We start from the raw sequence: 27,941 nt of genomic DNA on the forward strand, positions 1-27,941 counted from the left end.
ATAAATCATGCTGGCTGTATTTATTTGCCTGCTGCATTCATGTTTTTTAGTGATAGAGGTGTGTGTGTGTCTGTGTGTGTGTGTGTGTGTGTGTGGTGTGTGTGTGTAATCCGACATAGGCTGAGTGGTATATTTTACTGTAGTGGTCCTAAATCCTGTGTAAGCTCTATCTATCTATCTATCCATCCATCCATCTATCTATCTAAAATTTATTTGTGACTAGTTGTCTTTGGTTTGGTAACCAAGAATTTGGAAACCCCCCTTTCAAAATCCTTCATTTGCTACTGTGAGGTTTACTCAGCTGGCCGGCGCCAATCGCCATCTTCCACTGATGGTCGCAATGGTGATCCCAGCCTGCGACCTCCGCCGCAGTGCTGGGATCCCAAATGCAGCAGGGGTTGTCATACACCTCCTGCTGCATTTGCAATATTGCTAGGATTGCCCACTTGCAGCTTTACAATTGCGATCCTTGCTAAATCAGGCTCTCAGTACACAGGAAGAAGAACTTCCATAAATCAAATATAGAATGATTTTATATAATAGATCAGCATTACACTCTTATTAAGATGACTTTGTATTACCCATTTGAGCATTTAGAGCTGCCCTCCACAGAATCCAGCCAATCTCCATCCAGCCCAGTATAGAGTACCACTTTTCGTACGTGTTTCAAGGAATCAGTTTAATACTTTTTACTCGTTAAACTAAAGTCATATTCTGAATTGTCTGTACTAAATATTTTTCTACCTGATGTATGGAGGATTTCTTGTTTCTGAGCGAACAGTGCTTTTAAATCTTGTAAGGGTCTTTCATACCTCACCTGCAGGGGCGGATTGGCCATAAAAGAGCAGTGAGGAGGAGCCTGAAGGTGGGCGGACCCGGGTCAGCAGCAGCAGCAGCATCATGGCGGAAGAGGAGAAGAACCCTCCGCCATAGCAGCTACCGCTAGCAGCAGTGAGGAGGACGAGCCAGAGAAGCCGTCCATGACAGACAGCCCCAGCCGCAAACCGAGCACCAGCCCATCAACTGGGACATCAGCTCCTGTGGGAGGAGGTAACGTAATACTGATGCAGTGGTGATACAGGGGCAGGGGGGTGAGGGGACTTACTGCGGGTGATCCAGGGGGGGGCGCTTATTGAGGGTGATACTGGAGCAGGGGGGAACTTATTGAGGGTGATACAGGGGCAGAGGGGGGATGCAACATGGGGGGCACTAACTGTTGGTGAAACAGGGGCAGGGGGGCACTTAATGTAAGTGATATAGGGGCAGGGGGCATTCATTGTGGTTGATACAGGGGCATGGGGCATTAACTTTGGGTGAAACAGGGGCAGGGGGCATTCATTGTGGGTGATACAGGGAAAGGGGGTGCTAATTGTGGGTTATATAGGGACAGGGGGCACTTACTGTGGGTGATATGGGGCAGGAGGGCACTAATTGTGGGTGATACAGTGGCAGGGGGCACTTACTGTGGGTGGTGCAGGAGCAGGGGGCACTTACTGTGGGTGATACAGGAGTAGGGTAGATGGCGCTGGGGACCTGGGGAGATAGCGCTGGGGGGCACGCCCTGCTCACCTGTGTTTGTAGGGGTTGTAATTCTGCAAAAAAATATTCACATCCAAAGGTGGTACAGTGATCACAAACGTTCTAGTGAAAGTAGACTTCAACTCATTACATTGTGAACAACTTATTATATTGTGAATAGTGTCTCTGACATTGATTTTCAAAAACTCTTTTGTGCAGCATTGATCAGTGAGTTTGCTATAGCACTTTTTCATGGCCCTTTAATAAATGCAGGTTATGTATAAAACCGTTTATGAAAAATAGCACAAATAAGATCTTTAATAAACTGCAATGACATAGGGCTCTATTTATTAACATTATTTTAGTATCATTATTTTAGATTTTCACACCAATTTCACATTATTTTAGTATCACCTAAAGTTACTAAAGGGCAATTGGAGTAGGATTCGTAAAATTCTACTCCAAGCCCTAATTATCACTTATTTTTAGTAATCAGATCGAATTTCCCATGATTATAATGGGAAATGTGATCTGGCCAAAATTACTAAAAATAAATTGTGAAAAAATACTCGGGAAAGCCCTGGGATAACAACGTCACCTGGAGGTGGATTATCCAGGTTCTTCCCCAGTTACCGGACTCCTGCTCTGCTCTAACAGGGAGAGCAGAGCCCGGAGCCGGACCCAGTGATCAGCTGTGTGGTCTAAACAGCACTTACGTAGTTGTATGTGGTAGCATACAGTATAGACTTGCGCCTGAGATGGATCATTATATGTCACGTATCTGTCAGCCGTGAATGCAGCTAAGTTGGGCTATCTCTCTAGAACCTTGCTGCCCACCCATTGAGCATAGTAACACCCGAGTGAGCGCTAGGTGAACACCCATTTGGGTCCATATTTGTGTGGTTTAAACAGACCACACGCTGATGCACTGTAAAAAAAATAAAAATAAAATAACTTACCTGAGTCCAGGCACCAGTGATCGGAGCTCCGGTGATGTCTCCCCTCCGGTCAGCTGGTCTCCCATCCTGCACTGCAGCCCGGTCGTCACCTGAACGGGTCCCAGTGCAGGATGGGATGTCAGCTGACCCGAGCCACGGAGGACATCACCGGAGCACCGATCACCGGAGGAAAGTGTAAAGGGAGGAGGGGTCATGGGGGGTCGCGATCGCTAGGGGCGGGGCTTAGCGACAAAGCCAGGGCTTAGTGGTGGCCAGTCTGTGCATGAGCGGGCACTTGTCACTGTATTTTTTGCGAAAATAACATGATAAGGCTGTGGAATGGATTCGCATGGACAGAGCTTTATCACAAGCTCTGTCCCTGCAAGGGATTTTTAGTAAATCCCTGTGATATTGCCTGAATTCACAATGCGAATTCAGGGCCTGATTCAGACCCGCTCGCGAGCGCAATGCGCTCGCAAGTGAGTCGATGGTGGCCCAGTGCGCATGCGCACGACGGAGCTGGCTTCGCGTGCGCATGCGCGAGACCCGGATAGCGACAGACAAAACGTCACTCTGGGTCTCGTACCAAAGGGGGCGTGCTGTCGATGTTGAGTGACAGCACGCCCCCTTTTGTGGGCAGGCCGGGGGCATGGCTGCCCAGACGGAGGCGTTCCCATGGGAACGCCTACCCTCTGGGGCCGGCCCCACTGACATCACTAGTGATGTCAGTGGGAGTGCTTTCGGCTCTGTTAGAGCCGAAAGTACTCTAGGGCTTGCGGCAACGAGACCCTACCACAAGGGTCTCGTCGCAAGCCCGATGGTCGTGATGGTCTTGACCATCGCGACCATCTTCCTGGCCGCTCGCTATAGCTGTGGGTATGCGAGCGGCCAGGAGGCCGCTCTAAAAAAAAAGAAGGCCAGCCCTGATTCAGAGCGAGCGCTCTGTCAGAGCATCCGGCTCTGAATCAGGCCCTCAGTTAGTAATATCACACTACAATCTGCATTCAAAATGCGGATTGTAGTAAATAGAGTTAAAACTGAATCAACACGTACTGTACAGTGGTGTAACTATGGTATTTGGCATCCAGGGCAAGAAGAATAATGGTGCCCCCAAAAAAGTGGGCTTGGCCACTGAAAAATTGGGGCATGTCAACAAGACATGCCACCATTTCTCGTCACTCTGGGAACATTCCATTCCATATGCACCTTAATGTCCCCAGTAGTTGTGCCCCTTATGCAATGCCCCTAGTAACTAGACTTTTTGGTGCCCTGTGCCAGAAAGAGCATTTGGCACCCCCCCTCCATTTTTCAAATAGGGACATAAGATAGTGCACCCGAAAAAGAGCCATGGCCTCATGGGGAAAGGCCAGGATAGAGATAGGGGAGGCCAGAAGATGCTAAGGATAACAGAAGAGGAAGCTACAAGTGAGAATGATAATAAATAGGAAAATTGACAGGCCCAAACAGCACCCCCTGCCCTGCGGTGCCCTTTGCCATGGCACAGGTTACAGCACCCTAGTTACGGCCCTGGTTCTCCTTATGCAATGCCCACTGTAGTAGTGCCATTTATGCATTGTCCCAAGAAGCAGTGCCCCTTATGCAATGCCCCCAGTAGCAGTGCCACTTATGTAGTGCCCCCTTATGCAGTGCCCCCAGTAGTGCCCCTTATGCAGTGCCCCCAGTAGTGCCCCTTATTCAGTACCCACAGTAGTGCACCTTATGCAGTACCCCCAGTAATGCCCTTTAATGTAGTGCCCCCAATAGTGTCCCCCAGTAGTGCCCCTTATGCAGTGCTCCCAGTAGTGCCCCTTACACATAAAACACATAGACACAAAATTATACTTCCCTAAATCCCTGTTCCTGCGCCCGCCACCGTCCGCTCCTCCCATCCTGCTCTGCACTATGGGAGAGACGTCATGATGTCTCTCCCCTCACCCATTGTGGGAGCCGGAAGGCGGAGCTCATTAGCGAGCTGCAGGCTGGTGCAGGCCCTGGGTGCAGCAGCTAATAAGAGTCTATCTGACTCTTAGTAGCTGCTAAAACAAACACACCTCCACCGAGTAGTACACTCACTGTCATTGAATGTACTACCCGTAGCTGGCGGCGGTGTGTTTGTTGTAGTGTATAGTGCCACTGTGGGAGAAGCCGCTCGCCGCCCAGGTCAGTGTGGTCCGCCCTACGTCACACACACACCCCCTTGCCGCTGGGTCAGACAGCGCCCATGGCACGTGCCCTGCTCAATTCCCCCTAGTTACACCACTGCTACTGTACTTTAAAATGTTGGAAGTCAAAGAAGTTGAAAAGTGAAAAATAATTGCTGAAGCTAAATACATATGATGTTACTATAATATAACTTTAAAAAGACTTCTTTGTAAGCCTCCAAAATATGTACATAAAAGTAGTGTTAAAAACATTAATTATTTTGTAATCTACTTAAACAAACTAAAACAAATTACTATAAATGCTGTACTCTTTACTTACTGTAATTCCTATCCCAATGCAGTAAGTACAGTACATGCATGACACATGGATTCCGGTCTTATATTCTCAAGCAAAAAACCCCCAGACTTTTCAACCCCAAAAGCACATTGGGCCTGATTCACTGCGGATCACTATATTGCGTATGCACGCAGTTCAACTGCGATAGCAACCCAAACCACTGCGATCGCAATGTTAACTTAGTACTACATAAGGACACCCACTTTACCATACGCATATCCGTAATACTTAGAAGAATAGCGAAACCATCGGTACAATCGAGTACTATTGCAGCCTCACGCACACTTGCACAAGGTCAGACCACACTCAGAAATTGCTAACTGCAGCGCACACTAAGTGACCTCACACTGCATATGGCTTCGCACTTCCTGTCAATCACTCTGCGATGGGTCTGCGTAGCCTCTGCGATCGCAGTCCCGATCGCAGTTCCGGTTTGCGCACGCGCGCTGTAATGCGTACACATGCAACAACCGGCTGATTATTAGCAACTGCGATCCTTGTTTAATCAGGCCCATTGTACTTTATATCCACTTTACATTTAAATGCTGGTGAGCACTATCAATATTGCCTTTTATTTTGCCATTTTGTGATTAGGGGAATAAAAAAGAGAAAATAATAATTTTCTAGACCTCCGTTCTCTCTACTCACCTGGGTACATTAATCTCTCTCCCTCGTGGGCGCCGGGAGGCCTTGTTAAAGGCAATCTTGGCTCCGATGCCCACGACTAGGGTGAAACTAATGACACCACAGATGACGTAGACGGTGCTATTGGTCTGATCTGCATGTCCATTATCGTTCAGTTTGCTGTTAGCACTGGTAGTTATAGGCTGGGTTGTATGTGCCCAGAAAGGGCTTTTATCGTTGGTACAGCTGTCTTGATCCAATCGCTTGTGACGATGCTCACAACAAAAGCGGTAATGGCACGTGCCACAGCAATAGCGATATGTGCCTGTGGTACAGTTAAAGGAGGCATCATACTGCCCCATCACATCATAATACCCATTGCACATATCTGGCAACATCTGGCTCTTTCCTGAAGAGGCATTCTGAGATACCTGGGGGCGCTTCATGTGTGCAAGCAGCATTGGCATTGCCTGTGTTTGGTTTATCTGCCATCGACTTTCTCCAGCACCAACACTGAGTGCCGAGTGCACACCAAGAACATCTAGGGTAACACTGAGTAACACCGTTAAGAGATGATACATGGCAGTCCAGAACTATGGTAATTTGTGACAGTAACAAATATAATTTTCTTTTTGATGTATGGAAGAAGAGGCCTTTGTTATTTGGCTTCGGTGCTTTTGAAGTCTTCAAATGATGAATAATGAAGGACTATGTACATTTAACTCACTTTCGACTTCTATTTTTGTTTAGTAAACTTTATAAAAAGTTGTCTTCATTACAAAAAAATGGTAGCTCCGAACAAAACCTAAAAGAGACACAGAAAGAGAAAATTAGAGAAACATATAAATTACAGACTCTTTTTAAAGACACATTATTTTAAAAAGTCCCATGTCTTGATGATATGCCACATTTACTTGATTTTTAATTCATAGGGCCGTATTCAATTAGACGCGAAAAGCCATTTTCCACAAAAAAGTATCGAGGATGACGTCATTTCACCAGGCGGAAACTTTAAGCCATATTCAATTCCAAATAGTTAAAACGCAATGCAATGTAATAGGCGAAAAAGATTCGCCTATGAATAGGTGGTGCAGAATTGCGGTTTTGGGGTGCAAAGGTGGGGCACCACTCAGCACCCTTGGGACAGCCCCCCAAAACATAACTGTGTCAAAAAATCCAGGGAAAAAAACCAGGAACACCCCAAAAAATTACTTTGAAAATGGATGCAAAAAAGTGCAAAGTGGGGATACAAACTTTTAGACTAGTGAAATAGACTTTTGGGGGGTCTGCAAGTATATGGGAGGTGGTTTTTTTTATTACAGGTGTTTGCTGAAGGTGTGTTTTTTACGTTTTTTAAAACTTCACTTTTGCAATTTTAAACCATGCTTGCACCCATTTTCATGTACCCCAAATCTGACAGGACGACTGATTTTCACAAAAAAAACTGCTTAATGCTATTCTACACCACTTGTGCAAAGACGCTAAAAAGAGGCAACTGACAGCACTTAAGTACCCCAAATAGCTGCAGTAGGGCTAATGGGCGACATCTATATTGATCCCCAATGTTAGTGCATCTTTGGGGGGTGTCAGGCTGATTTCCAGCACTTTTCACCTGTTTGAGTATTGCCGTGACACGTTTTCGCGAATTGAATACGGAGAATAGCGGGGCGCGCCCGATAAGTTTCCACAGCCAAAACACACGATGTAGGCGAAAAGTGCGGCAGGCAAAACCTTTCCGACTTTTTGCGTCTAATTGAACACGGCCCTAAGTTCTTTAAATTGAATATTATTTCTAACACAGAGAGCTTTCTACATGTATTAATATGAAAAACATATTTCATTCTAATTTATTATAATTATTTATTAATATTTATTTATACAACACCAGCATACTTCACATTACTATTGAGAACAAATAGTAATTAAATAAAAGACCGGGTAATAACATAGAGGTAAAAGGGTCCTGATTTAGAGGAGAATTGGGACTCCTGGCTGCCCCTGCAAGACCAATTCACAGACACCATCAAAACTTGCACAAGCCCTGTGGCGGCAGGCGCAATTTCTGTGTGAGCGGCTCTTTAGACACAGCCGCTGACATCAACACACCCGCATCTGCCTAGCCAGCCCCTTGTTGCCTTGATGGAATGCACACTAACATCCAAACTTCCTGTGTCCACGTTCCCTCTGTGTCTCCATGCGGTAACCATTACGACTCATGTGCAGTACTTACAAGGTTGGCCAGCTGCGTGCATATCGGCATTGAGTTTTGTTAGCAACTGACTCAGTGAGGATTCTGGGTAATGTTTAGCTTTCCACACTGCTCCTGGCCTTCCTGGTATGGTGATGTGGGTTAAATCTATCATCTAGGCAAATAGATAGTGAAAGGCACAGCCTTTTAAAATTAAAATGTACAACCCAAAAATTGAGGTAATTGGAAAACAAATACCTAGGGCAGGAGTAGGAAATGCTTGGCACTAGTGAAACAAGTTGGCACACAAGGATTTGAGTAGCACCCATGGGCTCTCATACCATTCACCCTGTGCGGTACCACCCCTCCTGTTCCACCTCCTATGCTCACAGAGGAGACCTTTTCGGGATGCTGGACCCTCTTCAGTCTGAGGCCTGCATACTAGTGAAGCCTGGGCCTTTGGTGAGTAAACCCCTGCTACAGTTAATCCTTCTCACAGTCAAATGAGAGCAAAGAGTTTTAAAGCATGTCTTGGTCTGAAAGCTATCAACCTAAACTGAGCAAACTAGCTTCAAAATAGGAATGACTAATATTTTTTTAACCATTTATTTATTTTGTAAATCTATTTTAATATTGTAATGGTTTAGCTTGCAATGTCGAATACCTGGCACCCAAAGAGAGAAAGGTTACCTAACCCTAACCTAAGGGTTCATCACACTGCAAATTACAGACTCCTATAACTTACCTTACCAGAGTCTTTTCTTAGTGACTTCGATATACAATTGCAGATACTGAGCCACGCTTTTCACTACTTTACTGGTGTGGTAGGGAATGAGATTCATATGTTTATGCCCTTAATGGGTACACACCATAGCAACAGAGACTTTATGATTGACTTGCAATTGAATCTTTGCTGCCCTGTAACCAGTCTGATTGGAGCCATAACCTTGCAGCAGTATTTTCCAGGAGAGTAGGAGATCCCTTCTCCTTGCAAATATTTAAAACTTTTTCAAGTTCCCATGATGTGGGGGCTTTAGATGCACAGTCCTTTAGCCAACACCCCCACCTGGGGCTCTTCCAGTCTTCAGATCACTTGCACCTGTGGTATGTGGCTCCAGCATGTCTGCTAAAACATATGACCCAGTGGGATGCATATAGAAGCAATAGTTAGGAGATGTGTCCAGCCCACTAAATCCATATTTTCAATGTACTACCAACCCCATCTATTCACATTGACAAGAATAGAAACTGTGGGATTTGGATTTATTTTTATTAGAGTACTGAATTAAAAAAAGTAACAGGCAAATATAGAAATTTGCAAAATAATAAAAAATCCACACAAAGCTTTTGGAATCTGTGGCTTAGTCCAAAAGAATGGGATACATTTAAAAATAGGCAAATTAGGCAATGCTGTTATATACTAAGTATGTGCCAAAGAGTAGCCATTACTGTTTGTTATTTTCTAAATATAATTCCATGAGGTATGAAGTGTTGTAAGTTTGTTTTATAACAGTATAGTTATGTGAAATGTATCTGATACTTGCTGACATGCTTTCTACAGTTACCGAACTATGATTGTCTGGTTGTCCATACACTATTCAGCAATTTATTTTGTTACTCTTAACTCTTACCCTAAAGAGGCCTATCCATTACACAACTTTGTGAACAATCCGACCAAAACCTCCTGGCATTGTTCACAAAGTCGGGTAATGGATAACAAGCAAGGACCAGCGATGCGCGTGCACGCTGGGTCCTTGCCGACCCCGACTGTCTACTGAACATGCCCAATAAAATAGATGTAAATCACCTCCTAGCGCTCCCCCAATCACAAGTGCACATAAGTGACAGGAAAAGAGAGATAATCACCATAAATCGAATCCACTTGGTATAGGATCACATAACCATATACAATTTGCAGTCTTTAATGGTAAATGAACAAAGCTTGTCTTATCCTCCAGTTAATATGCGCTGATCACAGCAATCCTCATATATGGAGATATAAAAAAAATGCAGACATAGTATAGATCAAACTAAAAACACAATCTGTTTAATAATAAGGTACACTCACAAATTGCAGAAACAAATCAGGCATGTAAAATCCATTAAAAGTGGCACTGCAGCAACAGTCACACGAGCTCCCTTCTTGTAGTCCTTGGATGGTAAATGATGATGATTAAATGGTGACTTTGAATTAAAATGTTTTTTTAATTAATGTTATTGTTCTGCCATTTTATATGTCTTATTTATGTCTTTTATTCTATCTTGATGCATTTTTAAGTAATTTTTTTATCCCACTTTTTTATTAAATTTTTTTGTATGTCATCTGTGAATGGACGTTATTTATGGACTTGACATCATCTTTTGTACCATTACTTATGATTGATGAGTATAATATGGAGGACTTTTCCACTATGAGTTGTAACAACTAGGAAGTATATGAATTCCACAGTGGGCGTTGACTTTAAACATCCTGCAGACACTGGACGCTATCTATCTCTGGCCGGGTAGAGGATGTGGAACATGATACTCCTTCAATGTGTAGAAGGGGTCCTCTAAATGACTTTGGAATGCAAGAATTGTGCCATTTCCGGGTTCGCGGAGGCTGTGGAAAGCACAGCATTACCACTTCCTGTTTGGTGGAACGCACGGCCATTAGACTTCTGGGTCCATGATGTAATGCGCATGCGCACATACCCATTAGCGCCGATTAGCGGTAAATGTATTCAGGTGTTTTATGTATTAGTTAGAGTATATATACGCTTGTAGGAAAAGCCATAAGCACGCTTCTGAAGAAGGACTAATAGGTCTGAAACGTGTTAAGCTTGGGCTTTAAAGATCGTATCTGTTACTGTGTGGTGGACAACTGACTTCACTTGCTTCATCTTGGGCATACCCCTGCATCCGGAGCTGGTATTCTTTGCCTTCCTTTTACCATCCAGGGACTACAAGAAGGGAGCTCATGTGAATGTTGCTGCAGTGCCACTTTTAATGGATTTTACATGCCTGATTTTTTTTCTGCAATTTGTGAGTGTACCTTATTATTAAACAGATTGTGTTTTTAGTTTGATTTATACTATGTCTGCATTTTTTTTTTTATCTCCATATATGAGGATTGCTGTGATCAAGCTTTGTTCATTTACCATTAAAGACTGCAAATTATATATGGTTATGTGATCCTATACCAAGTGGATTCGATTTATGGTGATTATCTCTCTTTTCCTGTCACTTATGTGCACTTGTGATTGGGGAAGCGCTAGGAGGTGATTTTATTGTGCATGTTCTTTTGGAGTAGTGGGTGTCTACTCATTTATATTTTCACCCCTTGCTGCATCCTTGATTTTATTGCGCACTTGTTATCACTTTTGTTTATAATGAACATGCCCGTCAACCTGACAATGCTCGTCAGGTTTGGCAAGTTCAGAGATAGGAGGTCGGACTCCTGCACGGAATGACATTCAGTGAACGCCGTTCAGTGTGGGCACTGCACCTCGGCGACCTGAAGGTCTGAACGCTAGTCATTCAGTCTTTTCGGTTGCCTAGTGGATAGGCCCCTTTACTCTGAAGGGCCTCTATAGCTGTGGCCATTGTAGGGGTAATAGTTGTAAGTATGCAAAAAAGGATTATTATTATTATATTGTTTCTAGAAGAATGTTCATGATAATTATACATGTATATGTTTTTTCATGTGGGTGATTGAAAGTTGTTATCCTCACTTGTTCCCAATGTTTCAGTTAGCAGCTGTGTATATAGCTCTCCCTTGTGGATGTTCTCTTTATGCTATAGGTAAGGCAGACATCTTGCATATTCTGATGCGGTTTCACTCTGCACATTGCATTGCGACTAAGACGGATGTTTTGAAAAAAAGATGCTCGTCTCGCACCGCATGGCGTATTGAGGCTAGGTGTATTAAGACACATCTGTATCCAACTATTTAGCTCAGCACATACATTTGTCTTTTTACACTGGTTGGTAATCACCAAACTGTCATCAGCATCTTGTAGTTCCTCATAACTTTATCAGCATGCCAAACCTGACAAACAGGCACGTAAGGATGTTTAAGAGAAAATGTGTTCTTGGCTGAAAAACAGAATAAGGCTTCCATCCAATTGCTGGAACTGTATGTTAAACCACTCGCACACACACATACAGTATATATAAAAAAACAAAAATGGAATAGTGAGCGCACAAGTGAAAAACAATAATCCTTCAAACAAACTATAAGTGAATAATGTCAGAAAGCTCACCTAACTCCTATAAGAGTGGCTGCTAGGATAAAAAATCATATAGGGTGAAAACCATATACATAAACAGCTGAATAGTGAAAATCCCAAGCGCCAATAGGGTGAACTGAGTATAAATGGAAAAGCAACTTATCCTTAATTAGAAGAAACTTCAATCTCCTGACTAGCCATAATTCAAACATAAAAAGCAAAAAAGAGGCAAAACATCGTGTGTAACGTCTTAACACTGCATTAATCAAAAAAGATAACTGTGTAAGTTAGGAGTTAATGGAACTGATCATTAGTCCCCCACATAAACAAAAACTCCAAATAGTAACAACATCACAGTTTAATTACATAAAAATATCCATGAAAAAAATGCAGGTAAACAACGTACAGACACAATATATAATAAGGGCTTATCTGTCCATCATAAGAGGGTCCAGGATAAATGGTTCCAATGCGTTTCGTCTTTGCTAAGATAAGACTTCTTCAAGGGGATTAACTCCTAATTTACACAGTTATGTTTGTTGATTAATGCAGTGTTAAGATGTTACACACAATGTTTTGCCTCTATTTTGCTTTTTATGTTTGAATTATGGCTGGTAAGGAGATCGAAGATTCTTCTAATTAAGGATAAGTTGCTTTTCCATTTATACTCATGCAACTTTTTTGTGATCAGTTCACCTTATTGGCTCTTGGGATTTTTCACTATTCAATATATATATTATATATATATATATATGTATATATATATATATATATATATATAAAACAAATACTGATAATAATACATAGCATATAGCATAAAGCAGAGTTTGTTCTTGAAGCTAATGTGTGAAACAGAATCAATTATGGAGTCTAGCAGTATAGAGTATAGTGTTGCCTAGAAAAAAAAATAAAGCCAAGTATAGTTGCTAGGAAACAAAACATCATAGCCAATTACTAGACAAAACCTAATCCATTCAGTTTAAAAGTCTATAATGCAGTGCCAGTTCCAGCGGCATTTGTATAATACACCACAGTTCCTTCCAATAGTTTGTGTTCACCAATATATCTAATGGCAAGATACACAGCAAGCCATTCTTCTGACACGCCAAACTCCCACCTTTCTCCTCCTCAGACTATCCTCATCCTTGCTGCCCTCCTCATTTTACTCTCTCATCGCTTTACCTCTGCTGCCTCTTTCTGCCAGTAACTCCACTGGCTCTCTATACCACTCAGAACTCATCTTTCTCACCTACATCATTTTCCCACACTCTTCACTCTGCTAATGACTGCTGCCTGACCACCACTTCCTACTCTCATATTCAGGATTTCTCCTGGGCTGCTCCCATCCTATGAAATGCCCTTTCAAGCTCCATTAGAATTTATTCCAGCCTTCAAGCATGCCCCATTTTTTCGTTCTAACTTACCACCCTTCTTCTTAAGTTTCCAGTCTCTCTTTTCTCCACTCTGCTGTTTTCTACCTTTTGTTCCACCCATATCCCCAACAAATTGTACTCACATTCCCATTAAATGTTAAACTTGCGTGAGCAATGTCCTCTCCCCTTTGTCTTTTCTACACATCCTTCAAACTGGCGGATAGTAAACACAAGGTTTCGGAAGTGAAAATCGCTGGAATGTGCAGAGGTTTCAATCCCCCCCCCCCCAAAAAAAATTGCTGTTTTCCCACATTGATATAAATGCAATTGTTCTCGCTGTTTAGCATGCTGAATTCAGGCTTGTAGTCTTTAAGATATACTATTACACATTGTTTCAAGCACTCATTCCAATCAATATCCCTTGCAGCTGGTCGATGTGTGCTGTATGATGAATCTTGCATAATAATGTTCTATTCATCCCTGAAGCCATTATTATGTGTTCTACTTTTACACCTTTGTATCATTTTACATATCACACATTTTTCATTTTGGCAGGTTTTCAGCCTTCTTCTCAAATAATATAATTTAGCTATGAATAAGTTACTACTTTACTTTTCATCTCATTGCTTCAATGTTGTTTTTACAATATCTGTAGCGGGAAGCAGTCGGGAAGCCGACGGACGTAATCCCGACTGCCGGCTTCCCGACTGTCTAATCCCAGCAAGGCACTAATGACAGGCGTTGGAATCCTGATGCCTGTCATTAGACCTACACAAGGAGCCCGATACCCGGCTTACTAATCGAAGGTAAGCCGGGCGCGGACAGCCGCGGGGGGGAGGGTGAAGTTAGGAGCTCCCGTGGGGGATTTAGGATTAGGCACCCCCCCAGGTGGTTAGGTTTAGACTAGGGGAAGGGGGGGTTAGGGTTAGGCACCCCCAGGGGGAGGTTAGGTTTAGGCACCCCCCGGGGGACTTAGGTTTAGGCTGCAGGGAAGGGGGGGTTAGGTTTAAGCACTTAGGGGGGGGATTAGGGTTAGGCACTTGGGGGGGAGGTTAGGGTTAGGCACTTGGGGGGGAGGTTAGGGTTAGGCACCCCTAATGGAGGGTTATGGTTAGGGGGTAGAATTAGGTTAGTGAATACTTACCTTTTGACGATCAGGATTTTTACCCCTGTCGGGCTGCCGCTGCGGCCGGCGGTAAATTATACTGAATCCGTCTGTAGCACTGTATACAGTACACCTGAGGTGTGCAAGCCGTGGCTTCAGGACTTCCACTAGGACTTCCACTGAAGTCCCAGAACAATGTGAAAACAAGTATTTTATTACTTTTATATGCAAAAACATATCTCATAAAGCCATGGCCATAGCAGGGCTACGCCTCCAAACATGTGACAACATGACATCACAACATGGGGGCTGGGCTGCCAGGACAGGAATAAGGACGCTACGGGTGGCTCTACAGTCTGCAGGGTGCCGTTCCAGGCGCCCTGCAAGCCAAATACAGATGCCATGGGGCAGAGGCGGTGCCACCCTCAAGGCTCTGTGCCTTGCATTACACCCTTTTGAGTCACAAGTTGAGATGCAATTGGTTGGCGTGCACAACAGTAGTTGCATATTTTTAGTTCCAGAGCATGTGCAGAGCCAAAAACTTATAATATGCTCCATGAACAGACTTGTGGTCATCGTCATGTGGGCTATATTAATCATAATAACTTACTTTTAAAATCCCCTCTGTGCACACTGGATATGATGAGCTGAACAACATTATAAAACAACCAACAACTGAACAATCCTTATCAACCAGAAATTACATAGGACACAACTGCAAAGGGCAAACAGGAACATAAAAGGAATAGCAGCTTGCAGACTGTCATACAAAGGTTACACACAAGAAACAAAGAAACCTAAGTCTTGGGAAAATATCAGTCAGCCACCCCAAAAAAGGACGCCAAGAAATGGCAAATGCCAGCACAAGAGGAAATCAATTCCTTGCATCAAAATAAAATGTGACATCACCTGAAATGCTCCAAGTTTGTAAAGCAATTTCATTTACATTTGTACAGATTTTATAGAATGTATAAGGTAAATGTCAGTTTGGATTAGGTACTGTACATAGGACCTGATTAAGATTTGGGAATTGAGTAAAAATGTCACAAGTCGCCAGTGAGCCTTGTTACATATCCATGCTCTGGTTACTCCGGACTTCTGCATTTGTGCAACATACATGCCGTACTGTACGACATAAATAGAGCCCCAGCTGGGTAGACTGATATCTGCTATCCTGAGGAAGCCTTACAGGTGAAACGCATCGATTGCAGAGGAGTCGATCCTGACACGTGTCGCACAGCTCTTATTGCGGCCGTCCTAGGAAGTCTGCCAGCAGACAACCAGCTCCACGGGACTCTCAAGGGCTGCATCCAGGTACTGCACCAGAGAGGGACTGCACCCGGAAGATCAAGGTAATTACATACCTAGCTAAAGAATCTTAAAGCACGGACATACCGACCATACTGAATCGGAGCCAGATTGGACACCTCCGCGACACTGACCACACCACCACACGCACGGTACAGGAATACCTTGTGCGGTGTAGAAAATTGACCTAAAGTGGCATCAGTCACACTGCGCTCAGTCCGATCAGTACCTCCACAGACTTACCATCTACATCACATGCGGAGTAAAATGCTTTCCAGCGTATTACTCTGCACAGCACACACACTGTGTCATATAGCAATTTGAATGTCTTGTCAAATGTTGTTTTTTATGTTGTATATCGGTATTAGTCCCTTTTAAATAGCACATTGGTTACAGCTGTATTTGATCTTATATCAATGGTTTTATAACACAGTTCTAATAAATGCTATGATTGTTTACAGAGTCATACCACTCTCAGTGTATTTATTTATACACACTGTGCATGCCTTTATATAAAAAATCTACTGTACCACGAGTCTAGTACTAATACTGCATTATATTACAATACCCTATCAGCAGTGGTGTAACTAGGGTATTTGGAGCCCAGGGCAAATTTGAAAAGGAAGCCCCCCACCCGCCCCCGATGTGCGCGCACCGACAGCGCGCACGGCAAAAAAATAGGCGTGGTCACTTAAAAATGGGGCGTGTCAACATGACACACCCCTTTATTTTCAAACTGAACATTCCTATCCATATGCACCTTAACGCCAGTAGTACCTCTTATACAGTACCCCCAGTATGCAGTTGTGGTCCCTCTCATGCAGGCCCATAGTAGTGCCCCTTATACAGTATCCCCAGTAGTGGTCCCTCTTATACAGCCCCCAATTAGTTCCCCTTACTCAGTACCCCCAGTAGTGGCCCCCCCAAATGCAGTGCCCCATGTAGTGTTCCCCCTTATGCAGTGCACCCAGTAGCAGTCCCCACAATGCAGTGCGCCCAGTAGCAGTATCCCCTTATGCAGTGCCCTTTATATGGTGCCCCCAGTAGTAGCCCCCCCTATGCAGTACCCTTTTATATAGTGCCCCCAGCAGTAGTCCCCCCCATGCAGTTTTCCCAGTATTGGTCCCCTTATGCAGGCACCCTGTAGTGATACCCCCTATCTAGTGCCCCCTGTAGTGGTCCCCGCAGTGCCCCTTGCAGTAAGCCCCTTATATAGTGCCCCCAGCAGTAGTCCCCCCCCCTCCCATGCAGTGCCCCCAGTAGTGGTCCCCCTGATGCAGGCTCTCAGTAGTGACCCTCCCTATCCAGTGGTCCCTGTAGTGGCCCTTCCTATTATTGCCCCCAGTAGTGGTCCCCCGAGTGCAGTGCCTCTGGTAATAGGCCCCTTTTTGAATGCCCCCAGTGGTAGTTCCCCCTCCCCCAAGTAGTAGTCCCCAGTAGAGTAGCCCCCCCAGTAGAGGTCCTCCCAATGGCGCCCCCAGTAGTAGCCACACCTCCCCCAGTAGAGGTCCCCCCAGTAGTAGCTACCCCCCTCCCCCGTTGTGCAGATAGGTTAAAAAAAAAAAAATATATATATATATATAAAAATATACTTACCTGATTCCAAGCTGCTCCTGCTCCTGTCCGCGATGCCGCTCCCGCCCGTCAGTCCGCCCGGGCTGGCGCGCTCAGCATTATGGGACAGACGTCATGACGTCAGTCCCATTAGCCACTGCAGGCGCCGGACGGAAGTCCGGCTCTTGCAGTGGGTGCTGCAGCAGTCAATGATAGTCTATCTGACTCTCATTGGCTGCTGTTTAACACACGCATCGCCGCCAGCGCTGGCGGCGATGCGAGTGTTATGCACAGCCTGAGCCCGCCTCCTAGCGCTATTGGGCAAGCGCTCAGGGGGAGGGAACGGGCTCAGGCTTGCAGCACAGGAACGGCGCTGGAAGCCTAGCGCAGGTCCTGTGCAAATGTGTAGCGCTGACCGCACTCACTGCGGTCGGCGCTAGACTGGCTAACTAGGGCGGGCGGTCCGGTACCGTGGCCGGTGGCGCCTCCCCGCGCCGCCGGTCCAACAGCGCCCAGGGCACGAACCCCGCTTGCCCTGCCCTAGTTACGCCACTGCCTATCAGCATATATTAATCTAGATATATACTTCATTACAATATGGTGTCTAAATATATGTTGTACGGCTATCTATATAGGGTATGACCAGCCCGTTTATCATTGAAGGCTTTTATACGCGGTGGGTGTCCCCCCTTTTAACCACTGGCGTACATTATCACTGTCAAATTTAAAAAAAAAATGCTTTTTCGGAACTTGATGAAGTGCATCATTTCTACATCCCCATACTATACTATGTGGACTGTGGAAACTATCGGGGGACAAATGTAACCAGGAGATATCAATGTTACATGAATGATGAAATACCCTGACACTTAATTTCTACAAAAATAGCTGAAAATCTTAATTTTCACCTACTTTTGTAGAAATGAAGTGATGATGAATAGACCCCTAGATCATGTAGCTTGAAAGCGTCTAATCAGTATACATTTTTATACTAAGTGGGAATGCTATTCGTTTTATGACGGGGCTCAGAGGGAGGAAGTGGTGTCATATTTATCTAGGTATCATGGATACAGTTCCCATTTTCGGAAGACTGTCCCGAATAGTCAGGATAGATATGTCCTGCTTCATGCTGCACTGTTAATGAAAGAGAAAAGCATGCACAAAATAATAACCTCTATCTACCCACATGCGCACACACACATGCACGCACGCAACACACACACACGTATGGATTAGCATAAAATACATATATATAGTATATATTATATACATCACCCATTAGGGAATAGCATTATGTCACAATGTAGTGACCTATTTCACAGTATGCCACATTGTAGTCCCTCCAGTTCACATTATGCCACTCAGTTATCAGCTATTTGTGACTGAGACAGGCTCGCAAATATTGTAGTTATAGTGCCCCCAGCTCACATTGTGCCACATAAAAGCCCCAGTTCACATTCTGCCAGATGGTGCCCCAGTTCACATTATTCTATTTTACCAAAAAACACTAAAAATGAGCTTTTGCTAAACTGCTTCTTCCCCCTTAACATTTTAATTTCTAGATCACTCAGTCAATTAACTGATTTTTATGAGTCCAAGAAAACAAATACAGTTCAAACGTTTACTTACAGTATATTTGTACATAAACTAATATTTTTACCTAACACTTTTAATGTTTACACTATGCAGTAATTATAAACTTATTTAAGCAGACTTATTTTGTCTATACTTGTATTGCCACCCTGTGTGTGTATATATGTATATAAATAAAATACATACATAAAAACCCTAAGTGCGCTAATATAATGAACACCTACAGAAAAGTAATACAATAATAAAATGATACCATAATAAAACAATATGGCAGCTGTTTTTCCTGCTTGGATCTTTGTCAGCTCTGGATCACAAACAGTTACACTGTTGTAATTGTGAGAACTTGCATAGTTGTCTGATTATATTATTTCAACCCCCCCCTATTTAAGCACCTTCATGTTGACATATACCATATGAATTAAGAAGCGAGTTGTTTTGTTTCCTGTTGGTATTCTGTCACCGCCCATCTTGGAAGATCTACCGCCATTGGAGCTCCCACTCTTTGAGTGTTGTTGGCATTTGTTGAATTATATTATATACTAATCTACTTTTAATTTTATGTATGGGCTTTTAATCTTCCTTTTATTTTCAAAAATAATTTGAATAACTACAGTATGATTGCTTGGATGCAGTTGGTCCTGGGATTTATTGAAGAATTGCTGCTATCTTGTACTCAACAGAGTCCTTCATCGCCTACAACAACCACAATCTTTGAAGTGGATTACTATCATAAGACTGATAAGCTGGGAGACTGATTGTCCTTTTTTTCGTGACGCTTCCTTTCCTGTATGTATATGTGTGTGTATATATATATATATATATATATATATATATATATATATATATATAGAACAAAATAGGCGGCACTCTGGCGACTTAAAAAATACACTGGACCCCGTAGATAAGGGGTCCAGTGTATTTTTTAAGTTGCCAGAGTGCCGCCTATTTTGTTCTGGATTTTGTGTTTCCATCCCTGCATAGGGCTGGTAATTTAGGAGGGCACCGGCGCGTGTTGTTGGAGGGGCTTTTGAGTGCCGGGGTCCTGCACATGTTATACATGTGTTGTTGATCACCAGCTATATCTTCTTGTCACATAGGCTGGTTCGCGTCCTTGGTAACCCGGACAACCGGGTGTCACCAACGGGGTGACGTCATCACCCAGGGACACTGCAGCCGCGCACACTCTTTCTGCTTCCTGACACGCTTCTACACTGGCGGGCTTCTCGGAGGTATTTAAGGTAGGATTTGTATTCATCTCTTGTTCACTTACCTTGACAAAGGGGCGGTGTTGCCCCGAAACGTTGGTCCATGTTCCTGGTTTTGGAATAAACGATGTACGTTGTCTAATTGCTGCTAAGTCACAGAGTGCCACTACATTTTGTCTTGCATACTTTTCCTTAGTGGGAGGCACCTGAGCAGATTTGGATTTTCGTGAGTGCCGGACTACTGTACTGTACAAGTATATATATATATATATATATATATATATATATATATATATATATATATATATATATATATATATAGTGGTGAGAGGGGTGGTCTCTCACCTGAATTGCCAATATTCTGGGATCAGCTCCCTCCAAGGGAGAGGAAAACAAGATTGGCACATTCTGCATCTACAATAGAAGTTTGAATTCCAGGTTTTCTGGGCTGCACTGCTCAAACGATGATGTCTTGATAAAAGAGTGTCAACCTCTGAAACGTCTAGCACCCTTAGATGGTTTATCTCCCTACCTTTATATTTTTATTATATATATTATATTTTTATGGTAGTATTTAGAGAGCAGGAATTAATGATTTAAAAATCTGTTGTAATAGCAAAGTGATATTTAACTACTGTTATCTAAAGTAATATATGAGAATATATGCTTTTTTTCTTTGATGCCTATATTTCTGTTTAATTGAATGATAAGCTGTGTTATCTTTAAAACTTACTGCTCTATTTCAGAGTTTGTGCCATAACTTATATAACACTGCATCTGTTTAGCTGAAATTTGGTAAATAATTAGAAGGTGAGCAATTTAACACATTGAAAAACAGTGTAAATTCCTAGACTAGCATTTGAGCTGTTTGTGAAAACACAGAGTAGTGAAAATTTTTCTTAAAAGCACAGTTAATATTCCGTGTATAGCTATAACAAAAAACCCACTGGGGATTGGGTTTCTAAGATTTCTTGCACCCTTAATTGGCCACCTGCCAAGTTTTACTGATGAAATGATGGATGTCTGTCCCTCACCCTGTATGTCTGCCCCTCCCCTTTATAATGTAAGCTTGCACGAACAGGGCCCTCTTCCCTCATGTTCTTTTCCTTGCCTTACTTATACTAACATCTATTTCATACTCCCTGCCAATGCTCAGGATCCCAGCGGTCAAAATCACCTGTCGGTAGGTATCCTAACCCTTCTCCTATCCCTAACCCTTGCTCCCCACACCCTGAACCTAAACCCCCAGGTGCCTAACCCTCACCCTAGTGCCTAACCGTAACCCTAACCCACCCTCTAACCCCGCTACTTACCTTACCGGGATGCCGGTGGTCACAATTCTTACAAATGCCGGGATTCGGGTGCCGGTATTCTAAGCGCCGTCATCCCAGTTCCCAGGATATTGACAGCATCCCTCCTTATCCTGCAGTATTTTGCACTGTACAGTATGTCTCTGTTTTCTATGTACTTTGTAAGGCGCTGTAGAACCCTTGTGGCACCATATAAATAAAGGATAATAATGACATAACATATAACATTTCCAATTTAATTATATCACCCAGGGTACTTAGTTCTGGGCTCTGCTGTTATTAGAGATGGAGCAAACAAAGGGTGTTACTAGAGTTTTCCTAATTACTGCCAGCCATGGCCATACTTGCCAACTGTGAAATCTTCCCTCCTGGAGAGGTCCTGGAGGGGAGATTCAACTGCTCATTGAGAGGTTGACATGTCTGTGGGACTCACCAAAAATATAGGTGTCCACCAGAGGCATATCAACCCCTTGGCCAGGATGGCACTTGCCAGGGTCGTTGGCCGAGGGGGAGCATCACCCGGTGGTGCTACCCAGGGTAGTCATCCCTTCCCCACTGGGCCAATTCACAGCAGCTGTAATCTCGATTGGCTGGGTGCCCAGCTCCTTCTCTGTAGCCCGGTTTCTGGTCACCAACACCAGTTTCACCTGCTCCATCCCAAGGAGCTTTCTATACTTATTAATGAAGCATAGCCTTCTGATATACCACTTTATATAATATACCATTCAGGTGAGGAAAACACAGGGGGGAACTGAGGAGAGACAGGAGAGGGGGTGGTGGTGGGATTAAATGACTCAGGGGAAGCCTAGAGTGACACAGCAGGTCCAGGAGTGAAATAGGAAGTCCAGGAGTGACACTAGGTGGGCCAGGAGTGACACTAGGTGGGCCAGGAGTGACACTAGGTGGGCCAGGAGTGACACAGGGAGAGCCTAGAGAGACACAGGAGGGCCAGGAGTAACACTAGGTGGCCCAGGAGTGATACAGAGTGGGCAAGGAGTGACATAGGTGGAGCCTGGGAAGATACAGAAAAGGCATGCAGTGACATGGGGGGGAAACCTAGAGTAACATGGGGAAACCTGGAGTGACACAGGGGAGCCTGGAGTGACACGGGGGGTGGGGTGGGGTGACAGTCCATTACTTTGCCAGGGGGGTTCAAGATACACCCCTGATGTCCACACCTACATTCCAAGAGAGTAGGCAAGTATTACCATGGCACTAAAAGCACTAATAGTCTTTATTATGTGAGGATGGTTAGTGAAACAAGTTGGACTCCTAAGAACTGGTGGCCATGTGACTGCCTATGTAACTAATGTATGCCTCCAACTTCCTAATAAACCTGTAGAATTACATCTGGACTTCACCTATAGCAGGCCTTAATTACCCTAGAGTGCTATTTGTTCAGCAGTACTCTGTTTTCCCCAAGGTTTTTGTGCTACAGTATAGATTTGTTTTTAAGACTGGTCTATACAAAGAATATATCAGATACTGGGCTGATTCTGAGTCAAACGGCTCAATCGCTGCGGAAGCAAAGGGCGAGTATTTTCATACAAAGCATATGCAGAAGCGCTTTGTGCATTTTTGTGTATTTCCATCCTATTTCAGACTTGGCCGGATCTGTCATTCCGTGAATATGGTGTTTAGGGGCCTGAACTGGGCCGTGGCATAGAAATCGCACGTTACTACCCCGACTTGTGGGAGTGTTGTGGGCGTGCATCTAAGCTCCGTGTGATATCTCTCAGAAGCTGGGCCCGCCAGCCAAGCCGCGGCCGCTAATTGTAGAGCAACAGCTGATTTGCTGGCAGGCCCGGCTTCTGATAGTTTACATGTGGGGTGTCCCATCAGAAACCGGGTAGCCGTCTATGTGACAACACATAGACGGCTAAAGTCTGCTGTGCTCGGGACTTACCGGGGATGCTTCGGAGACCGCGGAGGTGAGTATAGGTTCTTTGTTCACAGGTATGTGTGAGTGTGGTAGGTGTATGTAATAAACTTATACTTTCTACGGTGTGTGTTGTGTTTTTTAACTTTTTTTTACAGTGGTTGTACGGGTGCTGGCTGCCTGGCACTTGTAGTTCCACAAGTGCCAAAGAGCAGGCATGTTGACACCTGTAGTTCCATAGTAAAAACAATAGTTTCTAATTTTTGACACTACTATTACCCCCGTACCCAGTGCTCCAGGGGTGCGGGGAAGAGCCCTGGGTTTCAGACTAAGCCTGGGGTACTCGGGAGAGGGGGGAACCCTCTATTGGGGGGTCCCCTTCTGCCCAGAGATCCCTGGCTCGGGCTGACCAGCTTGGGGTGATAATGCTTTGGCTGGGGTGACCCGGTGATAGGGTCCATTGGCTGTGGCATTACACCCCGGCTGGATTTGAGTCCGGTGCTGGTTTTAAATATAGGGGAAACTCTACATTTTCCACCTTATTTTTAAAACCAGGGCAGGCTCAGTAGCCCAGTGCTGGTTCCTAAAATAAGGGGTAACCCTGCTCGTTTTTTCCCCGTATTTTTAGGAACCAGGACTGGCTGAGCAGCCCGGGGCTGCTATTTTTTTGAGGGGGGCCCTACGTAATTTTTTTTTTATATATATTAACCCTTTAGATTGTGTTTCCATTAGGAACCTTCACAAATCACAATGATTTGTGTATGTTTCTGCCAAACTTGCAGATCAGGAGGTGGTCTATTTGAAACTTCAGTTTAGCTGTGAGTTTGCTACAATTACACTCAAAATTGTAATCTCGTTTATTAGTAAATTCCCGAGTTGTATCTTTTTCATGAAAAGTACTTCCGAGTTTGGCCGATGGTGAGTTTATTCGATTTTGCAATCTCGTCCGAGTTTTTCAGTGAAGAGAGAGAAATCTCATTTGAGTTTGTCTTTAGTAAATTTGCAAGTTTAAAAAAATGCTTACACTCACCCGAGATTGTAATCTTGACCAAACTGGTATCTTAGTAAATTTACCCCTAAGGCTCAGGAATGCATGCCACAGTGGTAACTGTGTAACGTTGCACTGGCACTTTGCTAGAGCCAGTGAATGGAACTTATACCCCTGGGTTAGCTGTGAGAGGCTGAGCAGAATTAGGTGGTCTGTCTGGCATAGGATTGGATGGGCCATGGTCAGTTGATCGGGACCTGTCACAACAGTACTCCAGGCTAGGCTCTGATGTGGACTGTGGTCTAGCAGGCCAGAAACAAGTGAAGCCTGCATCTCACAGGGATAACAGTAGATGCACAAACGAGTCCAGGGAGCGAGCCGGCTGGCCACAGGAGCGGTAAGTGACCCAGCGGCACAGAAAATATGACCGGACCGTGACAAACACGCTGCTATGTGGAGCCTTTCTCTCAGGGTTAGGCTGCCAGTGAAGAGGGCCAGCAATATGTGCATGTGTGGCCAGCAAGACATAGAGGTTAGAAGGCCCAGCTCGCAAGCTTCCAATCAACAGAGAAATAGGCATTGATACACGAGGATAAGTGCTACATATTGTATAATGATCCAGTCAGATTGTAATGGTAAAAATAGCTTATTGGGTTGGATGACCCAGTCATACAGCAATGTTGACAGCAATTTTGGCTTGGGTCAGAGGGTTATTTGTGTATACAAAGAAAACAATAGCTACGTGAGATTAATTGGGTGGTTCTGGAATGTGATGATCTTGAAGTGCTTGCAAGTTTGGAGACTAGAAGAAAGTTGTGCAGAGGAGGCATTCTATAGAGTGGGAATAGCCCAGAAAAAGTCCTGTTACCAAGATTGGGAGCAGGTAATGAGGGTGGATTAGAGACACAGATCTAGTGCAATGAGAATCGTTAAATTTGGAGACATTTTGAGACCAGAGAAGAGATGTATGTTGGTGTAGTCTTGTATCACATTAGTTCAGATCCAACTGCCCCCACCATCATCCCCACTGTATGCCCCCAAGGCCTTGGAACATTGTAGCCACCAACTCCCTTCCTTTTAGTACCCTTGGCTTAAATGTATAAATTCAATTTATCAAACATATATCAAACACATATATCAAATATATAATACTGATCTTTACTGAATTAAAACATTTGTAGATATTTGTTTCATTAAATGTGTAAAATTGTAGTCTTATATTTGTGATCTCAGTATATCAGGCATTTCTCCCAGATTATCATATATATGTGCTTGAACCATGACATTTTAAAGGTTGTGAAACTACAGAATAAAGACATAAATTAAAAAGAAAATAATCTACATTTCCAAGATGCAAAGAAATCCATAATTATCAGCTCCTCAGAGTTCTTACTAAAATAAGATCCTACATAGGCTCCTACATGTATTTAATGATGCTACCACTAATGCTTTCATTAACAAATGTAACTGTTATTCCAGCCCTCTACTATCCCTATGTCCCACATTTAGTCCATGCACTTTCCCTGTAATTCCTCATTTATTTTTTATGTGTTGTCACAAATCATATACAGCTTTCATTTTCTGCATGAATAACTTAGTGTAAAACACTTCTAGGGAAGATATTTAATGTATAAGAAACGACTTGCTTACTTTTAGCAGCATATGGTATGGGACACAAGTTTCTGAAGCAGTCATGTGACAAAAGGTAAATATTTATTCTGTGTTAAAGACTTTATTGAGGTCGTTTTTTGAAGTGCAACAATGTGAGACAAATGACATTTTTAAATAAATTATCGGGGCAATCCAATTACGCGCGAAGGGGGCCAGTAGCCGTTTCAACGGTGTGCAGATGCCAGCAACGGCACCCAAATTTGCACCCTGTGCAGCTCCTTCTATGTAAAAACAAGGTTTTGCAGGACATGATACAGTATATAAATAATATTCTCAGGGCGGAGAGTATGAATTCTAGAGACGCTCCTTGGTTAACAAGGGGAGGCTGAAAGAAAAACTCTAGCCAAATATTTCTATTTCCTCAGTGGTGTAGATAAAGCCATGGCCTATGTTTCATGGGGATGAAATTAATAAATGGGGTGTTCCTAAAATGATAACTAGGACTTGAAAGTGATGTTTTTACACTTTCCACCAAGCACATTTTCAGCTGTACCCACAATCTGACAAAAGGAAGGGCTGAGTCATACTCCAGGAGGCAGTCCCAAATCAGTGGAATGATTGTGAACCTATGAATGTGAATATCTGTCAACATTGGGAGGTTAGAAAATCAGGATGGGGGCAGTTTATAAGCGACTGTGACAGCCTACGTCTGTTCTCCATGACATACAGTAGGAATAGGGCATAGGTAAGGACTACTATACTTGGCCCACGTTAGTCTGCGCTTTTCCTTCCCCTTCTCCAGCCACAAGCAAGCGAAGGTGTCATGTACATGCAAATAAATGTGCGTCCCCGTATTTGGGTATCTGTACAGTCATTTTACATATTTCACATGAACTTAAATCCTGATTAACTGTTTTCTAGGAAAATGTTTTTGTGTTGCAGAGCTAACATTTCTTTATCTAATAGCATTAAAAAAATGCAGTATTCAAGTATATGTTATGATATTGTTTAGGAATCAATTAGATATTCTTTTTTACAAATATTTTTCTGTAACACTATAGTATTAAAAAGTTAAACTATTAAACATAATTATAAAATTAACGAGAAATACAGTAAAGAGTGGATAGATGTTTTTACCATTAAATACATGAATGAGAATACATGGACAATATCCTAGACATACAAGTTTGCACCCACAAGAGTTTGAGTGAAAACTAGCACAAGCACAGGCTGATGTCCAGAATATATACATGAATATTTAGCTGAAACATGACTGTGTGTATATAAGTTCTGCTTGTATTAGTAACAATATCAATTAATAAGCCTACTGTAATTGCCTCATCGAGACCCCAGACTACCCATTTCTCTGGGGAAGTGGGTCCCAGAGGCCAATCTACTGTCTTGAGAGTCCGGGAGTGCTACCCACCATTTGGGAGCCTCCCAGATATCCCAGGAAAGTAGGAGACTATGGGGCAGTTTTAATAACGAGTGATATTCTGGTTATCACTAGTTACTAATCTTAAATGATGCTCCAACCAATCAGCTCCTAACTGTCACGTGTTTGAAAAATGACAGAAACTGATTGGTTGGAGCACCAATTTAAGATTTGAAATAAGTGATAACAAGAATATCACTCATTTTTAAATATGCCCCTAAGTAACAAGCATACAGCTTTATTTCTTTCTTTTCATTCAGATTGAAAGCTTCTGTGATCACTAATTTGCTGTAATTGAAGAGGAGGAGGAGAAGGAAGAGTCCAAGGAAAGGGAAATTCAGGACGATGGATAAAAGAAAGATTATGAGGGCACAAAATGCATGTCATCAATGATTCACTCTGATGCCTCAGAGGAGAGAGATTTTTTGTCAACGTAATCAATAAAATATGACAAATGTAGTCTTATCACAGTAACTTACTGCTCTTCTCAACAAGGTATTTTATTGTTTTATTAAATTCTGTACTCTGGACTGTATCTGATTAAGTTATTAAGGACATATCAATCTATTAGTTTTATTAAAGGATGATGCCAGCAATCATAC

General features: G+C 43.3%; 1 protein-coding gene and 1 long non-coding RNA gene across 3 annotated transcripts in view; one reads left to right on the forward strand and one right to left on the reverse strand.

Annotated features, from left to right (window-relative positions):
- Positions 1-27,941, reverse strand: part of SHISA7 (shisa family member 7) — a 206,623-nt gene that overhangs the window by 103,271 nt on the left and 75,411 nt on the right. For both annotated transcript variants that reach the window (XM_088444489.1, XM_088444488.1), the window contains exon 2: positions 5,604-6,384. In XM_088444489.1, the coding sequence (XP_088300615.1) occupies positions 5,604-6,160 (557 nt within the window). In that variant the 5' untranslated portion in view covers positions 6,161-6,384. The remainder of the gene's footprint in view (positions 1-5,603; positions 6,385-27,941) is intronic.
- On the forward strand, positions 876-27,813 carry LOC148508466 (uncharacterized). The gene is made up of 2 exons (XR_015869586.1): positions 876-1,050; positions 27,600-27,813. It is a non-coding gene; the product is annotated as an uncharacterized LOC148508466 (long non-coding RNA).

The sequence above is a fragment of the Taudactylus pleione genome, unplaced genomic scaffold, assembly GCF_031769625.1.
Source record: "Taudactylus pleione unplaced genomic scaffold, aTauple2 ptg000366l, whole genome shotgun sequence".
Classification (NCBI taxonomy): Eukaryota; Metazoa; Chordata; class Amphibia; order Anura; family Myobatrachidae; genus Taudactylus; species Taudactylus pleione.